General features: G+C 34.8%; 1 protein-coding gene across 1 annotated transcript in view; it reads right to left on the bottom strand.

Annotated features, from left to right (window-relative positions):
• The window catches only part of ASZ1 (ankyrin repeat, SAM and basic leucine zipper domain containing 1), a gene marked incomplete at both ends in the record, with an annotated part of 51,666 nt that overhangs the window by 2,737 nt on the left and 29,065 nt on the right, over nucleotides 1-19,864 (bottom strand). The window contains 8 exons of the mRNA XM_084896974.1: nucleotides 31-144; nucleotides 2,842-2,947; nucleotides 9,876-9,985; nucleotides 11,625-11,681; nucleotides 13,195-13,270; nucleotides 14,003-14,127; nucleotides 15,329-15,463; nucleotides 15,991-16,102. Coding sequence (XP_084753100.1) covers nucleotides 31-144; nucleotides 2,842-2,947; nucleotides 9,876-9,985; nucleotides 11,625-11,681; nucleotides 13,195-13,270; nucleotides 14,003-14,127; nucleotides 15,329-15,463; nucleotides 15,991-16,102 — 835 coding nt within the window. The remainder of the gene's footprint in view (nucleotides 1-30; nucleotides 145-2,841; nucleotides 2,948-9,875; nucleotides 9,986-11,624; nucleotides 11,682-13,194; nucleotides 13,271-14,002; nucleotides 14,128-15,328; nucleotides 15,464-15,990; nucleotides 16,103-19,864) is intronic.

Below are 19,864 nucleotides of genomic sequence, written 5' to 3'. Positions count from 1 at the left end.
ATTTCCCCCATTTTTATGCTAAATATATACCTTCTGAATTAAGTCTTTTAGTTTGCAGACTTCTTCACTCAAATCTTCAACATTGCTAATCAGTTCTTCACAAACGGAAGTAAAATTCCGAGGAGAAGCCCATTCAAGTACTATCTGTCAATATTTTCAAAAGTTGCATGTTAAATAATAGAAAACAACTTTCACAACGTCATATCCACAAAAATTACACAGCATTAAATTATTTAATGGAAAAGCATTTAAGAAGTCAGTAACATTATATAAATAGTCAAACCCAGTTTCGTGGATGAATTTACTAAATATATGTAGTACATAATAATTTTATGGAGACTATTAGTAATAAAAATATTTATGAAAAATAAATTATGATGAAAATTTGAAGAATGACATGATTCCCATATTAGTGTTATAAAAAATTACAGGAATCGCTGAAACCGGTTTGGCTCAGTGGATAGAGCGTTGGCCTGCAGACTGAAAGGTCAGAGGTTCGATTCCGGTCAAGGGCATGTACCTTGGTTGTGGGCACATCCCCAGTGGGGGTGTGCAGGAGGCAGCTGATAGATGTTTCTAACTATGCCTCTCCCTTCCTCTCTGTAAAAAATCAATAAAATATATACTTTTTTTTAATTTCAGGAAAATAAGTACATTAAAATGTTTTCACTATAAAGTAAAAAGCTATAAAACTAAAGCCAAATCACATTTAAAAAATTCTACAAAACAAGTTTACTTTTATGGATCACTTACCCTTTCTCTGTTTAAAATTTCCAGCCTCCTCCCACAACCATATCAAAATTATAACTAAACTACAGAACAACCAACATTAGAAATTGCCTGAAGTCTGGCTATATGGAAATTCTTCAACTAGGAATTTAAGAAGAAGCCACATGGAGATTAGTAAGAGGGGCAGAGACTCAGAATGGGATGGTCTTACACCCAGATGTAGCAGACAAAAACTGGCAGGGGTATCTTGGCTGCACAGGTCCCTGCTGAGGAGAGCAAGGGATCCCAGCCCACACCAGACCCCCAGCCCAGGGTCAGTGCCAGGAAAAGAAGACCCTGCAAAAACCAGCTGAAGCCCTAGTGGGATAGCTCAGTTGGTTAGAACATTTCCTGACATGCCACCATTGAGGGTTCAATCCCTGGTCAGAGCACATGGAAGAATCAACCGATGATTGCATAAAATAAGTGGAACAACAAACAGATGTTTCTCTCTCCCTTCCTCTCTTTCTAAAACCAATAAAAAATAAAACAAAAATTAAAAGCTGGAATGGAGGATGAGGGGGACAGAGTTGTTGAAGTCCCAGATTGTTCCTTTTAAAGGAGCTGCATACAGACTTATTGAGACTCACTCTTTCTGAATTCCAGCACTGGGGCAGCAGCTCAAAAGGCACCAGACATAGAGGGAAGAACTGAATGGTCCACCATCAGGGCAAGAGCTAGAGGGGCAGCTCTATCCCAGACAGAAGTGCTGGCAGAGGTTATTCCTTGGATGAGCCCACCTCCCACAGAGCCAGTAGGTAGGCACCACATCTGAGATTCCAACAGCCCGCCTCACCTGTTTGCTCCACCCTAATGATTCACTGAGACTCTGCCCCACACAACTTTGGGGCCCACTCAAGCTGTTTCCAGGGCTTTTCCTAACGAATAACTTATCCTGGTTCATGCTTTAGATTTTTCAAAAATCTCACAAATAAGCAACATCTGGCCTTAGGAAGCCCTGTGCCTCTTGCAAAGTGGCCCTAAGCCCAGAACTAGCCACATCTTGGCCTCTCCTGGGTACCTGTAAGCACAGCACAGGCCTGGTCTCCCCCACCTGCTCTCCCTTGCAGGCCTGGGTCCCTCCCAACTGCCCTTAACTGCAGGCCCAGGTGCCCCCAACTTCCCTCCTCTATTGGCCTGTTCACCCCTAACTGCCCTCCCCTGCAGGCTTGATCGCCCCCAACTGCCCTCCCTTGCAGGCCTGGTACTTTCCAACTGCCCTCCCCTGCTGGCCATCTTGTATCCACATGGGAGCAGCCATCTTGTGTTTTGGAGTGATGGTCAATTTGCATATTATTCTTTTTATTAGATAGGATATGTCTTCTGTAATTAAAGAATAGAAGAGATTAGATAAAATTTTGGCTGCCTCCTGAATGCCCCATATTGGGGATTGAGTCCACAACCTGGGCATGTGCCCTGATAGGGAATTGAACCATGTCCTCCTGGATCATAGGTCAATGTTCAACCACTAAGCCAAGCTAGTTGGAGTAAAACACCTTATATATTGATATGGTTGGGTTTTTTAAAATATATTTTTATTGATTTTTTTACAGAGAGGAAGGGAGAGGGAGAGTTAGAAACATCTATCAGCTGCCTCCTGCACACCCCCATTGGGAATGTACCAGCAACCAAGGTACATGCCTTTGAGCAGAATCAAACTTGGGACCCTTCCGTCCGTAGGCTAAAGTTCTATCCACTGAGCCAAACCAGTTAGGGCTTGATATGGTTTTTTAATAACACTCAACAATGTTTTATTTCAACTTCCACTTGGTCTCCTGTCTTTATATTTTAAATTTGTTCTAAATTCCCTTTAGAACAAATAGTAAGTACAATAAACAGAACAGTTTAATTTTTTGTCTGACTCATTTTCCTTTCTTGAGGACTAGCACACAAAAGTTTTTCAATTAATAAGTATGTAAAGGAGTAATAGATAACATATTTACTTATTGAGATCTTATATGAATTTTTTAGAATAAAAATACAATTTTAACATATTACTGCTATTACTAATTGTCATAGAATTATCTGAAATATTCTTCAGCATTCATACTTTTCTTCATTTTTGTAGAGTACCTTGTGAGAATTTACAGGCAACTCAGTAATGATATTCTGTACAGCTGTTATTAAATGGCCACATTGTTTGTTTAATTTCAGAAGAAAGTTGAGGAATTCATCACCACTAAAAAGAGGAAACAAACAGGAATCATACATGTAAGCCATTTATTTCATTCTATTGTGCTATTCAGTGTCTAGTTATATTTGTTATATTCTCTAAAATGTATTCATAGAATAGCTAATATGTATCAGAAACTGAAATAGACAGTGAATATACAAAGTAAACCAAATCTCTAATCTTGAAGATCTCGAAGTTCAGAAAGAGAGGCAAGTTATCTATCTATCTATCTATCTATCTACCTACCTACCTATCTATAAAAGCCTAAGCGACCAGCAGACTGGCCAGTAGCTATGATGCGCACTGCCCACCAGGGGTTAAGACACTCAATGCAGGAGCTGCCGAGCTGCGGTCACTTGGCAGGGGTGGTTCTCAGGTGATGCACCCAGCACCAGAAAGGAGAGAGCCCGATTCTGGGGGGTATCACCCAAGAACCTCCCTCTTGAAATCTGGGGCCCCTCAAGGGATGTCAGATAGCAGGTTTCAGCCTGATCCCGCAAGCCCAACCAAGGGATCCCACCAGTGCATGCACTGGTCCTCTAGTGCAATTAATAACATGATTATTCACAGAGTTATATGAAGGAGTGTTAGAGGACAGATTTTGAATACTATCTAAAGGCATTGCACTAGTTATTTTACATTTATTATCCTTTAATTCCTCATAACAACTCCTTTAAGGTACCGTAGATGTTAACCTAAGTTTATAGTGGAGGCATCTAAAACAGAAATGATGAACAGTATAATGGGAATTGGGAATTAGTAGTGCTTCATAGAGATGGTAACTTGAATTGAGTGTGGAGCAGAATAGGTTTGTAAGGAAGGAAGAGAAAGTAATAAAAGTAAAGAAGAGAAGGAATTATGGATGAAGAGAATAGCAGGTGCAAAAGTATGAGAGTAGGAGGTCACTAAGATATAACTAAAGCACAATTATGGGAAAGTAGTAAGGAAAGAGGATAGACTTAACCATTTATTTAAGGAACTTTTGTGGCATGCTAAGGAACTGAATTGTATCTTCTTTGTAAGGTACGAGTTATTAATTTAAATAGAAAAGTATAAAATCAGATTTTTGATTAAGAAAGCTTATTTGAGAAATGGTGTAGTTAAAAGGAATATGAAAGTGAAAATAGAGAAGAGTAAGTAGGATACTAATGGATATATCCATATTCGACAGCGATGCTCAATTGGTGTGCCACAAGAAAATTTAAAACATGTAATACCTGACGAGTCAGGGGCACTGACCTCTTTCCCCCTAAAATGTTAAGTTAAAAAAATGACAACAGCCAACACAACAGCCATCTATGTGAATGAGTCAAAATTAAACCTATTTTTTTTGTCAGATCAGAATTTTAATAATTAGTTTATATGTGCAATGAGATGGAAGAGGTTGAAAATCACTGATCTAAGAGATGACGAAGAAAAGCTTAATCGAAGGATATAACAATGGCAGTCTGTTTGACGGAAGGGGTAGATAATGATTGAAAGAAACATTTTGGAAAATAAACTGAAAAACTTGATGACAGATTGAATGTAGAAGAAAGGAAAAGTCTAGAATGATTCTGTTGTTTGGTTTCAATGGAAGGTGGTGGCACCAACAGGGAATTGAATCTAGGGGTGGGGTAGGGAAGTGGGATAAAGATATAATATTATGACATAACAATTAAGGAATAAGCTCTAGAGTCAGAAAGACCTGAATCTGAATTCACCTTCCACATTTATGATCTTGGGAAAGCCTAATCTTCAGCCGAATATTTCTGTATTCTAGAATTGAGATAACAAGACTCTAAAGAAGACTGAAGAAAGTAATGTAAGAAAAGCATCTAGTATTTTGTCTAGCATATACATGACATTTAAATAAATTTAATTATAATGATTATGTCAATGAGATATGTAGGTGGAAATGACCAGTAAGCAACAGAAAGTGGCAGCCTTTTTTTTTTTTTTTAAATAAATATATTTTGTTATTTATAAAGGCATTTTTAAAACAAATATAATTCTTCATTCCATTTTCTTTCTGATCTTAACAACAGTCATTACTTACATCAATTTTGTTTCCATGTAATATTTATGTAAGGCACACTTAGTACTCTTTAAATACTCAAATTTTATTATCAATGAAAAGAATAATTATTGCAAGAGTATTTCATTAATGACCTGTGTCTTTTTTATTTAATGAGTTCAAGGAAATTAAGATGCATTGAGAACTCTAATTCAAAATATCAACTGAAAGCAGGTATATAATTCTACATAGGCACTTCATACATATATATGTATAATATAAACTTATAAGCTCTTATTTAGATGAGAGAATAAGAACTCAGTTCAAATAAGTAGAACAATGAACAAAATTAGAGTCTTAATAAGAGGAAAATATATACCATTCTTGTATAATGTTCAGAGCTAGTAAGGATAGGTAAGCTGTAAAAATACAGCTATGTGAATGGCTGCCCAACCCTGACCCAGAACAATACAGATTCCCCCTATATGTCTTTACATGGCAGCCCTGATAATTCTGTACATATTTAAATTAAAAGTAAGCAGATATGGCATAGGCATAGTATATTGCATTACTTGATGAAGTTATGTATTTTCTACTGTGCTAAATACTACCAGGCTTCTCTCTGCCACAGAATTATACTTCGTGCCCCAGTGACATAAGGCTGGCTGTGTGACTTGCTTTGGCAAATAAAATATGACTGAAAGTGACTGTTTTGAATAGAAGCTGTGAGAGTGAGTGACTGGTTCTTCCAGCTCTCTTTTCCCTTTGCTACAAGAGCAGCATGCCCTGGTTGGGGCTGTTTCTCCAGCCTGTTCTCAGAATAGCAACAAGAAGGAGAGCTACTGGCATTACATAAGGGATAAAGATATAAACTTTGATACAATAACTCTTTTAGATTTGATACTGCAGCATAACATAGTGTTCACCTAAGTAAAACAACAGACCATATTTTAAAATGTGAAGTCAAGTATAAGATAAAATTTATACTTTAATTAAAGGTACTCCAAATAAATATACTCTGTGCTCATTGTAGAATATCAAAAAAAGTTAAAATTACCAATACTCTTATCATCCAAAGATAGTAACTAATACTATTTTCTTTCAGAATATTTTTTATAGTACATATTTTCTTCCAGTATTTTTCTTATGCATATATATAACTAGCACTATACTTTACACTCCATTTTTATATTATGCTTTTTATGCTTATTCTGAGTATTTTCCCATGATATTAAGTCTCAAATTAATATTAATGGCACAATAAAATAATTATATTGATGCAATGTAATTCAATAATTCCCCTGTTAAATACGTAGGTTCCTGATTTTAGAAAGCTTAAAAATAATAGATGTGAATAATATATTTTTACATAAAATTTTGTATCTATACAGATTTATTTTCTTTTGGAGAAGAACCAGTTTTCTTAATGAAAATATTTTTGAGATGCCTTTGATAAATTTAAGTAGATGTTGGATAGGCTCAGAGAAAAGGTCTAGGCAGAAATGGTTGAAAATGTCAAGACATGACTGAAAACAACTATTGCTGTTCAAAATATCTCAAAGTAGTAATATAATAGTTATTAATATTTGTAAAATACATTCTATAAATCTGAAAACATACTAAGGCTAAGTGTACTGTGCATATGTTAGGAGATACTATTTTAGAAAATTTACAAACACAGAAGAAAGTATCTTAAAATAAATCAGTAGCTAAATTGTTAAAATCACATTATCAGAAGATTATAATCAATCAGTTCAACTTTTCTTGCTGTTAGTTTTCTTATGACTTAATGACTAATTTCTTCTTTAAAGAATGACTTTGAATAAATGGGAAGTAAAACCTTTTCCTTAACAGCGTATAAACAAAGTCTGTGATTTAATAACAAGGTCAAATTCCTAAAATATATGTCTTCCACTTTTATTTTTTTTAAATTCAGCAGTTTTAATAAGTAAACCATTCAGTATTCTGCACATTATTTAAGTGTATTAAATCCACAAAATAAATTTGTACAGGCAATTCTGCCATCACACAAATAAATTATATTAAAACATTTAATTTGCAAGTTAGCATGTAAAACTTAGGATATTCCTTCATAAAAGCAATACATTAAATAAGTGAAGAAAATGAACAAAGTAATTCAAGGTTTGCTGATTTTAATTTCTCACAACTGAAATCCTTCACAATGTGCTTAAGTGTTATTTTGAAGCAATTATGAGGCATTATTTTGAAAACGTATCTTATTGTTATAAAGAGGTATAGTGAGAGAAAGGAAAATAATTTAACATTGTAATAAAGTTTTTTTAAAAAAATCTTGGATCAGTTATATTTTTCCTGAAAAACCTCTAAATTTTAAAATAATGTGGAAATCTATTATTCATGTGTTCAGTGTTTATCATAGTTGCAATATTAGTTTTAGGCAGACTAGTGATAATACTACTAAATTGGTAAGCATTATATTTTATAGGATATAAATTGAGTGAACCTCAAGGAAATTAGGCTGATTGAAAAAAGCCAACAGAAAGAATATGTCCTATATGGTTCCATTTATATAATACTCATGAAATAATATTATAAAAATAGATAACAAATTATTGGGTTGCTAGGGATTAGGGAAGAAGGGAGGGAGAGGTATAGTTATAAAGGGGTACTATGAGGGAGGCTTGTGGTAATGGTCTGTTAGGTGTATTGGTTATGAAAGTGGGTGCATGAAGCTATTTTCTATCTTCTATAATAATAAAAGCGCAATATGCTAATTAGACCAGACATCGTTCCGGACAACCTTCCGGATGAAGCTGGGGCTGTGAGGGAAGCTAAGGTCCTGAGTGCCTGCCAGCGGCCTGAGGGAAACCCGGGTCCTGGATGCCAAAGGGAAGCCGGTGCCAGCAGCCAGGGGAAAGGAGGGTCTACTCTTGCACGAATTTCTTTCATCGGGTCTCTAGTTATGTGATAAGATTGCATAGAGCTATATACATAGATACAAATGAGTACAGGTGTAACTGGTGAAATATGAATGAGCTATGTGGATTGTACCAATATCAGTTTTCTGGTTTTGATATTTTGATATTGTAATATCTTCTTAAGCAAGATATTAGCATTGGGTGAGACTGGATGAAAGGTACATAGGGGCTCCTATAATTTGTTTCAAATAAAAGTTAAAAGCTTTGCCGAAACCGGTTTGGCTCAGTGGTAGAGCGTCGGTCTGCGGACTCAAAGGTCCCGGGTTCGATTCCGTTCAAGGGCATGTACCTTGGTTGCGGGCACATCCCCGATAGGGGGTGTGCAAGAGGCAGCTGGTCGATGTTTCTCTCTCATCGATGTTTCTAGCTCTCTCCCTCCTTTCCTCTCTGTAAAAAATCAATAAAATATATTAAAAAAAAAAAAAGTTAAAAGCTTTTACTACTACATAATCCTATCTAATAAAATAGTAATATGCAAATTGACCATCACTCCAATACAGAAGATGGCCGCCACAAGATGGCCAGCAGGGAAGGGCAGTTGGGAGGCACCAGGCCTGCAGGAGAGGGCAGTTGTGGGGGGGGATGAGGCCTATAGGAGAGGACAGTTAGGGGTAACCAGGCCTGCAGAGGAGGGCAGTTAGGGGCAATCAGGATGGCAGGAGAACAGTTAGGCATCCATCAGGCTGGCAGGAGAGTGGTTAGGGGGTGATCAGGCTGACAGGCAGAAGTGGTTAGGGGCAATCAGGAAGGGAGGTAGGCGAGCAGTTGGGAGCCAGCAGTCCTGGGCTGTGAGATGGATGTTCAACTGCCCATGGAAGGATCAGGCCTAAACAGGCAGTTGGACATCCTTTGAGGTGTCCCAGATTGGAGAAGGTGCAGGCTGGGCTGAGGGTCACCACCCTCCCATGCACAAATTTCATGTACATTAATAAAATCAAAAATTCTTTTCAAAATAAATTTTAGACTACTAATGTTAACAATCAGTGCATGACAAATTTATAATATTGAAAATGAACTTTATATATTAATAACAATTTCTTACAGAATAAAGCTGAAGATAGAGCTGAGCTACATGGGAAACATTTTCTTGTTGCCCTAAATCAGTGGTACTCAACCTTTCCAATGCTTGTTATGAATGGTAATGTAAATATCTGTATTTTCCAATTGTCTTTAGGCAACCCTGCTAGTAGTTCTCAACCTGTGGGTCACTATAGAGCCTAAGACCATCGGAAAATACAGATATTTACAATATGATTCATTAATAGTAGCAAAATTACATTTATGAAGTAGCAACGAAAATAATTTTATGGTTGGGGGTCACCACAACATGAGGAACTGTATTAAATGGTCACGATATTAGAAAGGTTGAGAACCACTGCCCTAAATGAAAATATAATTTCCTTGTATTTTCAATTTGACACTTTAAATTATTTAAAGAGAGTAAGAGCTATATTAAGAAAAGCATGAGATTTCTTAAATAGTTCATTTAACAAAATGCAATATAAAATAAAAAAATGTTTTTATGTGAGTTAACAAGGAGACACAGTGTTTTGCATCTTGGTAAAATAACTTCAAAATCGACTTTATAAAGTATCTCCCATTTTAGCCGAAACCGGTTTGGCTCAGTGGTAGGGCGTTGGTCTGCGGACTGAAAGGTCCCAGGTTCGATTCCGGTCAAGGGCATGTACATTGGTTGCGGGCACATCCCCAGTAGGTGGTGTGCAAGAGGCAGCTGGTTGATGTTTCTCTCTCATCGATGTTTCTAGCTCTCTCTCTCTCTCCCTTCCTCTCTTTAAAAAATCAATAAAATATATATTTTAAAGTATCTCCCATTTTAGAACACAGTATTGCAAAATGAACTATCTGGGGAAATATGCTATTAAGTAAAATGACTGAAACATTATCAAAATTAAAGTGAAAAAAAAAAAAAAGAATAGTTGGTTCTAAACAATATTAATGTAAACCAGTAAGTTAATTTTACCTGATTTCCAACTTTGCTATTTCAGGTAATTCTCCAAATTTTATGTCTTCTACTTCTAGTTCTTTAAGAGCAGCCAGAATTTTCTGTTGATCTCTACTGGTAATTCCATTCTAAATAGATATAATGTCAAGGTGTAGTTAATAATATTCAAAATTACTATAGTTTTCTACTTGATTAATTCATATCTTAAAAAAAGATACATATTGAAAAAATAAGACTGGAAAAATATTTGTTTGTAACTGTGATGAAGAAGCTTACATCAAGATAGATACATAGTAACTTTAGTAAATTTTTAAAAAAATATATTTTATTGATATTTTATAGAGAGGAAGGGAGAGAGATAGAGAGCTAGAAACGTCGATGAGAGAGAAACATCGACCAGCTGCCTCTTGCACATCCCCTACCGGGAATGTGCCCGCAACCAAGGTACATGCCCTTGACCGGAATCGAACCTGGGACCTTTCAGTCCACAGACCGATGCTCTACCACTGAGCCAAACCGGTTTCGGCAACTTTAGTAAATTTTTTGAAATATATTTTATTCATTTTTTACAGAGAGGAAGGGAGAGGGAGAGAGAGTTAGAAACGTCGATGAGAAACATCGACCAGCTGCCTCTTGCACACCCCCTACCGGGGACGTGCCCACAACCAATGTACATGCCCTTGACCAGAATCGAACTTGGGACTCCTCAGTCCACAGACCGACGCTCTACCACTGAGCCAAACCGGTTTCGGCAACTTTAGTAAATTTTTTTTACAATACACAACAGTTGTGATGGATTCTAAAAACAAATGACTAGATTTTAACATATAGTCTAAAAAACCACAGTAATACAATTTTTCCTTCAAAATATTATTTGAAATATCTGTAATTACATAAGAACTGTCTTCTTTATGTTTGTATTCTTCCCTTAGTATTAACTAAATTTTCTTTCCTGGATTTAGCTAATTAGTGTGTTTATTTTGATTTTTAGTGACACTAAAGATTTCAAGTTTCCAATGTGTTAATGCCAATGTGTTCCAATATTTCAGAAATATCATTACTTTTTAAGTATCCTATTATTAAAGTAACTCTTGCCCTAACCAGTTTGGCTCAGTCAATAGAGCAACTGCCTGCGGACTGAAGGATCCCAGGTTCCATTGTGGTCAAGGGCATGAACATTGGTTGTGGGCACATCCCCAGTGTGGGGGTGTGCAGGAGGCAGCTGATCAATCAATGTTTCTCTCTCACTGATGTTTCTAGCTCTCTATCCTTCTCCCTTCCTCTCTGTAAAAAAAAAAAATCAGTAAAATATTAAAAATTTTTTAAAAGTTACTCTTATATTTCCCACATTATTTTTAAATTGTTGCTTAATAATATCAGATGATGAAATAACAGGTCTTGATCATTGTGAGAATCCAGCAAAAGGCAATATTTGGATGACACATGTTCATACTCACACAAAAAACACCTCTTATTTCTAAGTAACCTGTTTTAAAATTTTAATTTATATTTAGAAATGAAGCGTTTTTAGTTAAATGTCATAAATAATCAAAAGAAAAAAAACTCTTAAGATTTTAAATGTTCTTAAAATAACATAACACCATAACAGAAGATTTTGGTTATCTATAATCATATAGAATAAAAAACCTAGCAAAATATCACTCATGGTCTATAGCCTAGGATGTTTAAAATAGAAAATAAAAAGTTTCCATCTACAATTTTAGAAATATGAAAGATTATGTCTGCAGTTTTTGAAATTGATACTACCTTTGTAAACTCATCTTTCCTCATGGTCAAAAGATGTCTTAAAGTTATATCCCTTTCCTGTAGAAAAGGAAAAAAGAATGCCACCTTTCAAAATAAATGAAACAGTAGAAGAGGAAGTAGCCACGTGTACATAAGTTAGTTACATTCTACCTAAACAACTTTCAACTTTCTAGAATGGACAGGATTATGCAGGTACAGAATTATACCACCAGGTAGATAGTAATGAATGTCATAATATCTATAATTACCTTAAAAATATACATAGCTAATTTTCCAGATTAAAAATAATTTATATTTACTCTATAAAATTTGATAGAAATTATGTTTTATGAGTATTTAAAATTTCTATTTGTATCACATTAAACCACCAATAACATTTAATTTTACTCAATATAACTCAAATAAGAAGTTTCAAGATTGTACAAGGAAGTCTAATTCTGAACTACCCAAACAGCCTATCATGAATAGTGCTTTAATCCTTCAATATCAGTTAATCTATATATATAAAAGCCTAACTGGCCCAGTAGCTATGATGTGCACTGACCACCAGGGTGCAGACACTCAATACAGGAGCAAAATCCACAGGCATGGAAACATGGAACAGACTGATGAATCTCAGAGAAGTGAGGAAAGAGATTAACCAAAGATCTTATATGCATACTAGAGGCCCGGTGGGGTCCCTTGGCCTGGCCTGCACCCTTTCTCAATCTGGGATCCCTTGGGGGATGGTAGAGAGCAGGTTTCAGCCCAATCCCTGCAAGCCAGGCTGAGGGACCTGACTGATGCACAAATCTGTGCACTGGACCTCTAGTTTGAAAATAAGAGAGGAATTAATTATACACTCAGAAAAGCATAGAAAAACATCAAGTCAGGGTACACTAGTGGGGTCCCTTGGCCTGGCCTGCAAGGACTGGGCCGAAACTGGCTCTTTGATATCCCGTAGGGATCCCAGATTGTGAGAGGGTGCAGGCCAGGCTGAGGGAACCCACCAGTGCATGAATCCATGCACTGGGCCTCTAGTTGTCTTAAAATTATCATCTATTCAAACCCCATAATTCATGCCGAAAGGACCTTTTAACAGTGGATGGCATATGAATTTAATCTTTTTGACAACCCTACATTAGGTATTATCAGCAGCATGAAAAAAAGAGATATTTAAGTAACATATTTTAGTTAATAATCATTAAAGCAAGAATCTGATCCCAGGTTTATTTGGTTCAAAATAATGCTTCTTCTAATATTCTATACAGGAAGATTAGCAATTACAAAAACAAATGAAGAGCTTAGATGTATAAGGAAGATTTCTGCGAAGCTTTAGGCAGTAAATAAAAGCTGTTCATTCCAGCCAGAAAATGTATATAAATTTCTAGAATAATAAATTTTTAAAATGCTTGTAAGTACAAAATTTTGAAACTCTTTTAAGTACAAATTTTCAAAATGCTTATATAAGTACAAATCACAAAGAAAAGTGCATTTGGGACTTTTTCATATGCCTGTTTATAGATATTTAATGTCATGTTAACCAATAAATATACATAAGTAATTTACTGTAGCTTATACAATGTCTTACCTTTAATAAATCTGTCATATGTTCAAGTCCAAGACCATGTAAAAATACTTCCAGGTCTCCAAATGCTGTATATGAACTATATATATTTATAGTAGTGTCAATTTCAGAAAAATACTATAAATGCCCAAACAACAAATAAGTATTTATAATGTAGAGAAAAAATGAGAATGAGTGAAAATGAATATATGTAAAATATATTGCATATTTACACAATAGATCTATGTTATATCAGGAATAAAAAAGGATTCTTGAGTAAAGATATAAGTAAACATGTGATAGTAAATGGTGATAGTAAAATGTAAATAATCTTTCTAAGAATGAAAATAACTGTTGTTATATATATTCTGTGAGATCTTGTACATGAAAAACACTAACTATAAGAATTAAGAGTTTAATAATAATTTTAAATGTGGGTAAATAGCTAACAATTTTGTGGCCTATACTGACCAATGGTGTTCAGGAAAAAATACGTGTTTTTAATTTTAACTTATAAAATCAGAAATCTGCTAAAAACTTAGTGTTCAAACAAACTGAGCACTAACAAAAACATAATCTTAGAAACTTTTAGGAATAAATTTTATTGTGGATATTTTAAAGTCAAAACATTATCCTTATTACTGTCAATATACAAATATAAAATTTTTCTAAAATTCTGAAGAATAAAGCACTTAGGAAGTAGACATTTCTAAGTGATATTTAAAAATGCTTATGTTTAAGATATCATATATCACATTTACTAGAAGTAATAAAACCATGCACAATTTTTACTGAATTATAGGTATTGTGTGAACAATAAAAAGGTTTTTACCTAAATATGCTATCTTTTTCTTTATCAGAATCCGTTGTCAATAGTTTACAAATAGTCTCTTCTTTAGTTAGCTGTTGAAGCTTTCCTTTCAATGGATTTAAAGTCAAAGAAAGAAAGCTGAAGATCTGAAAAAAGTTGAGGCATTCAAATATAGTTAACAATATTATATACTATTACTTACACTTAAAAGAAACTAAATGTGATTATTTTATATCTAGAAAGAATGTTTTTTCCAAAGTGAAAGGGACCGAACTTTCACAACTTACTATCCTAAGAATAATTTTTTTTTAAATTAAGCAAATATTTTCTTAATTAAAATAATAACCAGAGCCTTAGCCAGTTTGGCTCAATGGATAGAGCATCTGCCTGCAGACAGAAGGATCCTAGGTTCAATTCTGCGCAAGGGCACATGCCTGGGTTGTGGGCTTGGTCCAATGTGCAGGAGGCAGCCAGTCAAGGGTTTCCTCTCAACATAAATGTTTCTACCTCTTTCTTCCTCTCCTTTCCTCTATGAGATCAATAAAAATATATTTTAAAAAATAAATAAAATTAATTAACCAGGAAAAAAGTACACCTAATTAAAAATAGTAAAAACCAAAGAATATAGTCATTAATATTTCCCATACAAAATGAAACAAAATGAAAAATTCCATTTGGTTAAGTATCTCAGATCGAGTACAAAGGAAATACTTTAAATACATGGTTAAGTAGGAAGAAAGTAATAAGCAGGGCTAAATGTATACAAATCCCAACTCCATATGGGAAATTCCTTAGTTTTAAAATCTAACTTTTTAGTAAGTCAAGGTTATGCTTCATAATTAACCAAAATACAAAATTAAATCTCACTTTAAGAAACAATTAAAAACTCAAAATCTTTCATGTTTATATTTTTCTTTGATGTTCTTTAATATTCTATTTCAATGTCACATACCCTAGATCAGTGGTTGACAAACATCGGCTCGTGAGCCACATACAGCTCTTTGGCCCCTTGAGTGTGGCTCTTCCACAAAATACCACGGCCTGGGCAAGTCTATTTTGAAGTGGTGTTAGAAGAAGTTTAAGTTTAAAAAACTTGGCTCTCAAAAGAAATTTCAATCGTTGTACTGTTGATATTTGGCTCTGTTGACTAATGAGTTTGCCGACCACTGCCCTAGATTTAATAATGCAATAAACTAATTAAGAGTCCTCAAATTTTCAAAGCTTAGAAGAAAAGCTACAAATTTCTTCATGAAGTTTCACAGAGCTTTAGTTACCAGCATTTACTTTAGAATGCAAATGACAACGTAACATGCCATAGAAAATTTAGTTTAATATATAAAAGCATACCTCTAGATGTTTATTTCTTTTTGCAATCTCGCTTGGCGTATTTCCATGTTTGGTTTGCAGCATTTTATTTGCTCCAAGTTCAAGCAACTTCAAAACTACATTTTTATGACCCTGACGTGCTGCCCATGTTAAAGCCTGGACAAGTGGGAGGCGGGGAGGAAAACATTGTTTAAAAAGAGGTACTGTATATGAGAGGGAAAGAACAATAAATTAAAAAAAAGTAAACATGGTTAACTAATGAAATGATGCAATTTCTTCATTTCACAATTTAATGTAAACATATTTCCAAAGTTGTAATTGCAAAGCAAACTTCCAATACTCCGTGATTTTATAAGAGAAATGTTTTACACACTCAAGTGATGTTATATAATAAAATGGTTTATCTGCCAATTACTGAACTGTGTTCTATCAAAAAAGAATTCTAGGTGTATTCTGGAGCCCAGGTTTTGTTGTGTGTGATAGCTTCTTTGTCAAAGGTGAAGGCCAAGAGAGACAGATAATTCCTCTTTTATATTTCAGCTGTTGCTTTTCTTCATCAAAACACAATTATATCCTAGCCCTTCTGTAACTTTTACTTCAAAAGTATTTGTGGCCTAATACTAATAACTATAAGATATCAATGTCTTGGAAATAAAAAGGAGCACTGTACAATGGATTCTCACAGTATAACCATTTTCATCCTGGGTATTAACTTCTGCTCCATGGGCAACAAGGAGAGCAACAACCTGAGGGTGACCATCTCGTGCAGCATACATGATTGGAGTCATAAGTCTCCTAAAGAGGAGGAAGAAAAGAAGCAATTGTGTTAATTCTTCTATTAATAGTTACTCAAGTTCACGAATATATGATACCATCAGTATTGCTTTGAAAGCAAAAGGAAAAATAAGAGCTTTTAATAAATCCTATTATTTAAAATCCAATCTCAGAAAATAAAATGAACACTTAAAAGTATAGCATGCTTACACAGCACCCTCTAGTGAAGAAACACGTTTAAGTAAAAAAAAATCACAAAATAAACCACACTTTCTAATTTGAGGTTTCATTAATTTACAAATTCATATAAAAAAATATCAGAGTAGCCTCACTGTGCTTATGATAATATAGTAATGAGTAACACAAAAAATGTCCCTGTCCTCAGAGGAATGCTCAAACTGAATGCTTATTGTATTTTATATAGCAGTTTGCTGAAATAAAAATGTATTTAAAACTTCCTCTGTTTTGTCAAGTATTCTATTACAATTCTACTTCAGTTTACGACTGAAAGAATTTTACCCTGATTTGGAGGCTTACTCTAATCAAGAAAGAGATCAATCTAATAGTTCAGCCAAATTCTCTGAGACTATTTTCAGGAGAGCATAGTGTTTTCCCTCTACTGTACCATTTTCCAAAATTACAGATTGAATCCCTCTACCTCTAGAAGTTAGTCATCCTCTGGACCTATTACAAAGGACACCAAGCAGGTTCTATCAATTCTATTTGGGCTAAGCTTATATTGTGGTCTGTTTTAAAGCAGGTCTGGAATTCTGGGCCTAATCTTCTGGAGTCACCTCAAATATCTAATTTACATATAAAGCAGTTCAAAAAAGAATAACAAATTTCAGAATTCTCTATTTTTTTTAAAAAACCTTATCTTATTGATTTTTTTACAGAGAGGAAGGGAGAGAGACAGAGAGACAGAAACACTGATGAGAGAGAAACATCGATCAGCTGCCTCCTGCACACCTCCAATGGGGATGTGCCCACAACCAAGGCACATGCCCTTGATCGGAATGGAAGCTGGGACCCTTCAGTCTGCAGGCAGATGCTCTATCCACTGAGCCAAACAAGTTTCAGCTCAGAATTCTCTATTTTTATCTCATTAAAGAAATTCATCTTGGTTACTCACATTATAAACACTACCTTTAAACAGAATATTTCATTATTAGGTTTATTAGCATAAGGTACAACCTAACTCTAATCACTGCACTCCAATGTCTTTAGCACAAAAAGATTTACACATTTATCTGTTTCTTCTATTTCCTAGTATATTACAACTTTAATGTTTTATTAAAAACTATATGTAGTTATCAAACATTGTCTCTTTTACCTTGAATATCTCCTATATAGTGCTTTCATTAGATGACAATTTTTACACATTAAAGAGTGAATTTCCTGGATAACTTAAGCAAAGAGAAAATATACAAAAGAAAAATTCATCTGAGTCAACTAATCACTCAAAATGTTCATTAAGTATACATCAGATCTCTTGAGGCCTCTCCTCCATCTCACTTCTCCCACAATAGCTCAAATCTGCTCCTTCCAATCTTTACTATTTCACAAAACTACCCTTAACCACAGGCCTAAGACTAAGCATTATTTGTGGCTATTCTCCATCATTCCATAAGTCATCAGTAGGTGCTATTGGATTTATCTCATAATATATTATGAATCTAACCACTTCTCACATCTTGTTAGCTATTATAAGCAGTCCAAACTATCATCTATATTTTTCTGATCTATATTACTACATAAGTCTCAGAACTGTTCTCCATGACTCCTCTTTTGGCCACTTCCAGTTTATTCTTTATGAAAACACTAAATTATTCCCCTTTCAGGGACTGTGCAAGTGCTGTTCCCTCTACCTTTCTCTAAAATTTCATATTGTACATTTATTTCTTTTGAATCAGATTATTATTAAGAGGAAAAGATCAATAAAATTGAAAAACTTATGTCCAAACTGATCATGATAAAAAAAAAAGGTAACACAAATCACCAATGTCAGGAATAAGAGAAATGATATCAGTACAGAATCTCCAGATTTTAAAGTATAAGGGAATATTTATGCCAATAAATTTAAATTTTTATTTATTTATTTATTTTTAATTGAATGTTCGTATATTTGTATTCTATTGCTACATAACAAATGACCATAAATTTGGTTGATTTAAAACACCCATTTAGCCAAAACCGGTTTGGCTCAGTGGAGAGAGCGTCAGCCTGCGGACTGAAAGGTCCCGGGTTCGATTCTGGTCAAGGGCATGTACCTTGGCTGTGGGCACATCCTCAATGGGGGGTGTGCAAGAGGCAGCTAATTGATGATTCTCTCTCATCGATGTTTCTAACTCTCTATCCCTCTCTCTTCCTCTCTGTAAAAAATCAATAAAAATATGTTTAAAAAAATAAAAAATAAAAAAATAAAACACCCATTTACTAATTCAGAATTCTGTAGGTCAAACTTTCAAGCATGGCACATGACTGGGTTTGTGCTCAGGGTATTCCAAAACAGTTATCACATTGGCCAACCCCTGGGAAAGAATTTCGTTACATGCTCATTCAGGATGTTAGTAAATTTTATTTTTTTAAATATACTTTATTGATTTTCTACAGAGAGGAAGGGAGAGAGATAGAGAGCTAGAAACGTCAATGAGAGAAAAACATCGACCAGCATCCTGGGGATGTGCCCGCAACCAACATACATGCCCCTGACCAGAATCGAACCCGGGACCTTTCAGTCTGCAGACCAACGCTCTACCACTGAGCCAAATCGGTTTCGGCAGGATGTTAGTAAATTTTAGTTCCTTGTGGTTGTGGGACTGAGGTCACCATATTCTTTTATTTTTTTAAATCTTCATTGTTGAAAATATTACAGATGTCCCCTTTTTTGTATATTTGATCATGAAACACAGGATAAATTTCATAAACTCTCTCCACCATACGGCAAAATTGGTAACCTAATTAAAGTAAGCTGGCTGAAGTATAATCTCAAAGAGGTGATACTCTTTGGCAGAGTGTCCAAATAAGGTGACATGAAAGTGTTGCCAGGACCGGTTTAGCTCAATGGATAGAGCGTCGGCTTGGGGACTGAAGGGACCCGGGTTCGATTCCGGTCAAGGGCATGTACCTTGGTTAGAGGCATATGCCCAGTGGGGGGGGTGCAAGAGGCAACTGATCGATGACTCTCTCTCATCGATGTTTCTAACTCTCTATCTCTCTCCCTTCCTCTCTGTACAAAATCAATAAAATATATTTAAAAAAAAAAAGAAAGTGTTAAGTGTCCCATTTGATTGAACCTAATTACTAAAAATTATAACCAAAATTTTTTGAAATTTGTTCTGAAATTGTACTGAAAACTTAAGTTCTTCTAAATATAAGTTTCTCTTAAGAATCTCAGAAAGAAGCAGGGATATAGTTTTGTTTATAAATTCACATGGATATAAATGGCTTTTTACAGATGCGTATTCCCCCTTAGATAAGAAAACTACTAGATGTAGTTTGCTTACTAAAAAGCTTCAGAACACAAATGGTAACACATGGAAGAAGTTCTTCAAAAATATATAACAACCTGCTATAAGAACTGAAGAGTAGGGGGGAAAGACTTTTCACTTCCTAAGTTACATACTTTTAAAATTTTTTAACAAAAACCTTGCATGGTCAGAATTTTAAATAATCAATTTTGAAAACTATCTTGAGGTACAATAGAACTAATGTTCTTCAAATTCAGGCAAATTTACTTGCTATTTTCAATTTTGAGTATGTAGTCCATGGCCTTTTAATTGA

This window comes from Pipistrellus hanaki (genome assembly GCF_964339955.1).
Source record: "Pipistrellus hanaki genome assembly, chromosome: 10".
Taxonomy (NCBI): Eukaryota; Metazoa; Chordata; class Mammalia; order Chiroptera; family Vespertilionidae; genus Pipistrellus; species Pipistrellus hanaki.
Note: the sequence above shows the minus strand (reverse complement) of the source record. Positions and strands in the feature narration are given on the sequence as shown.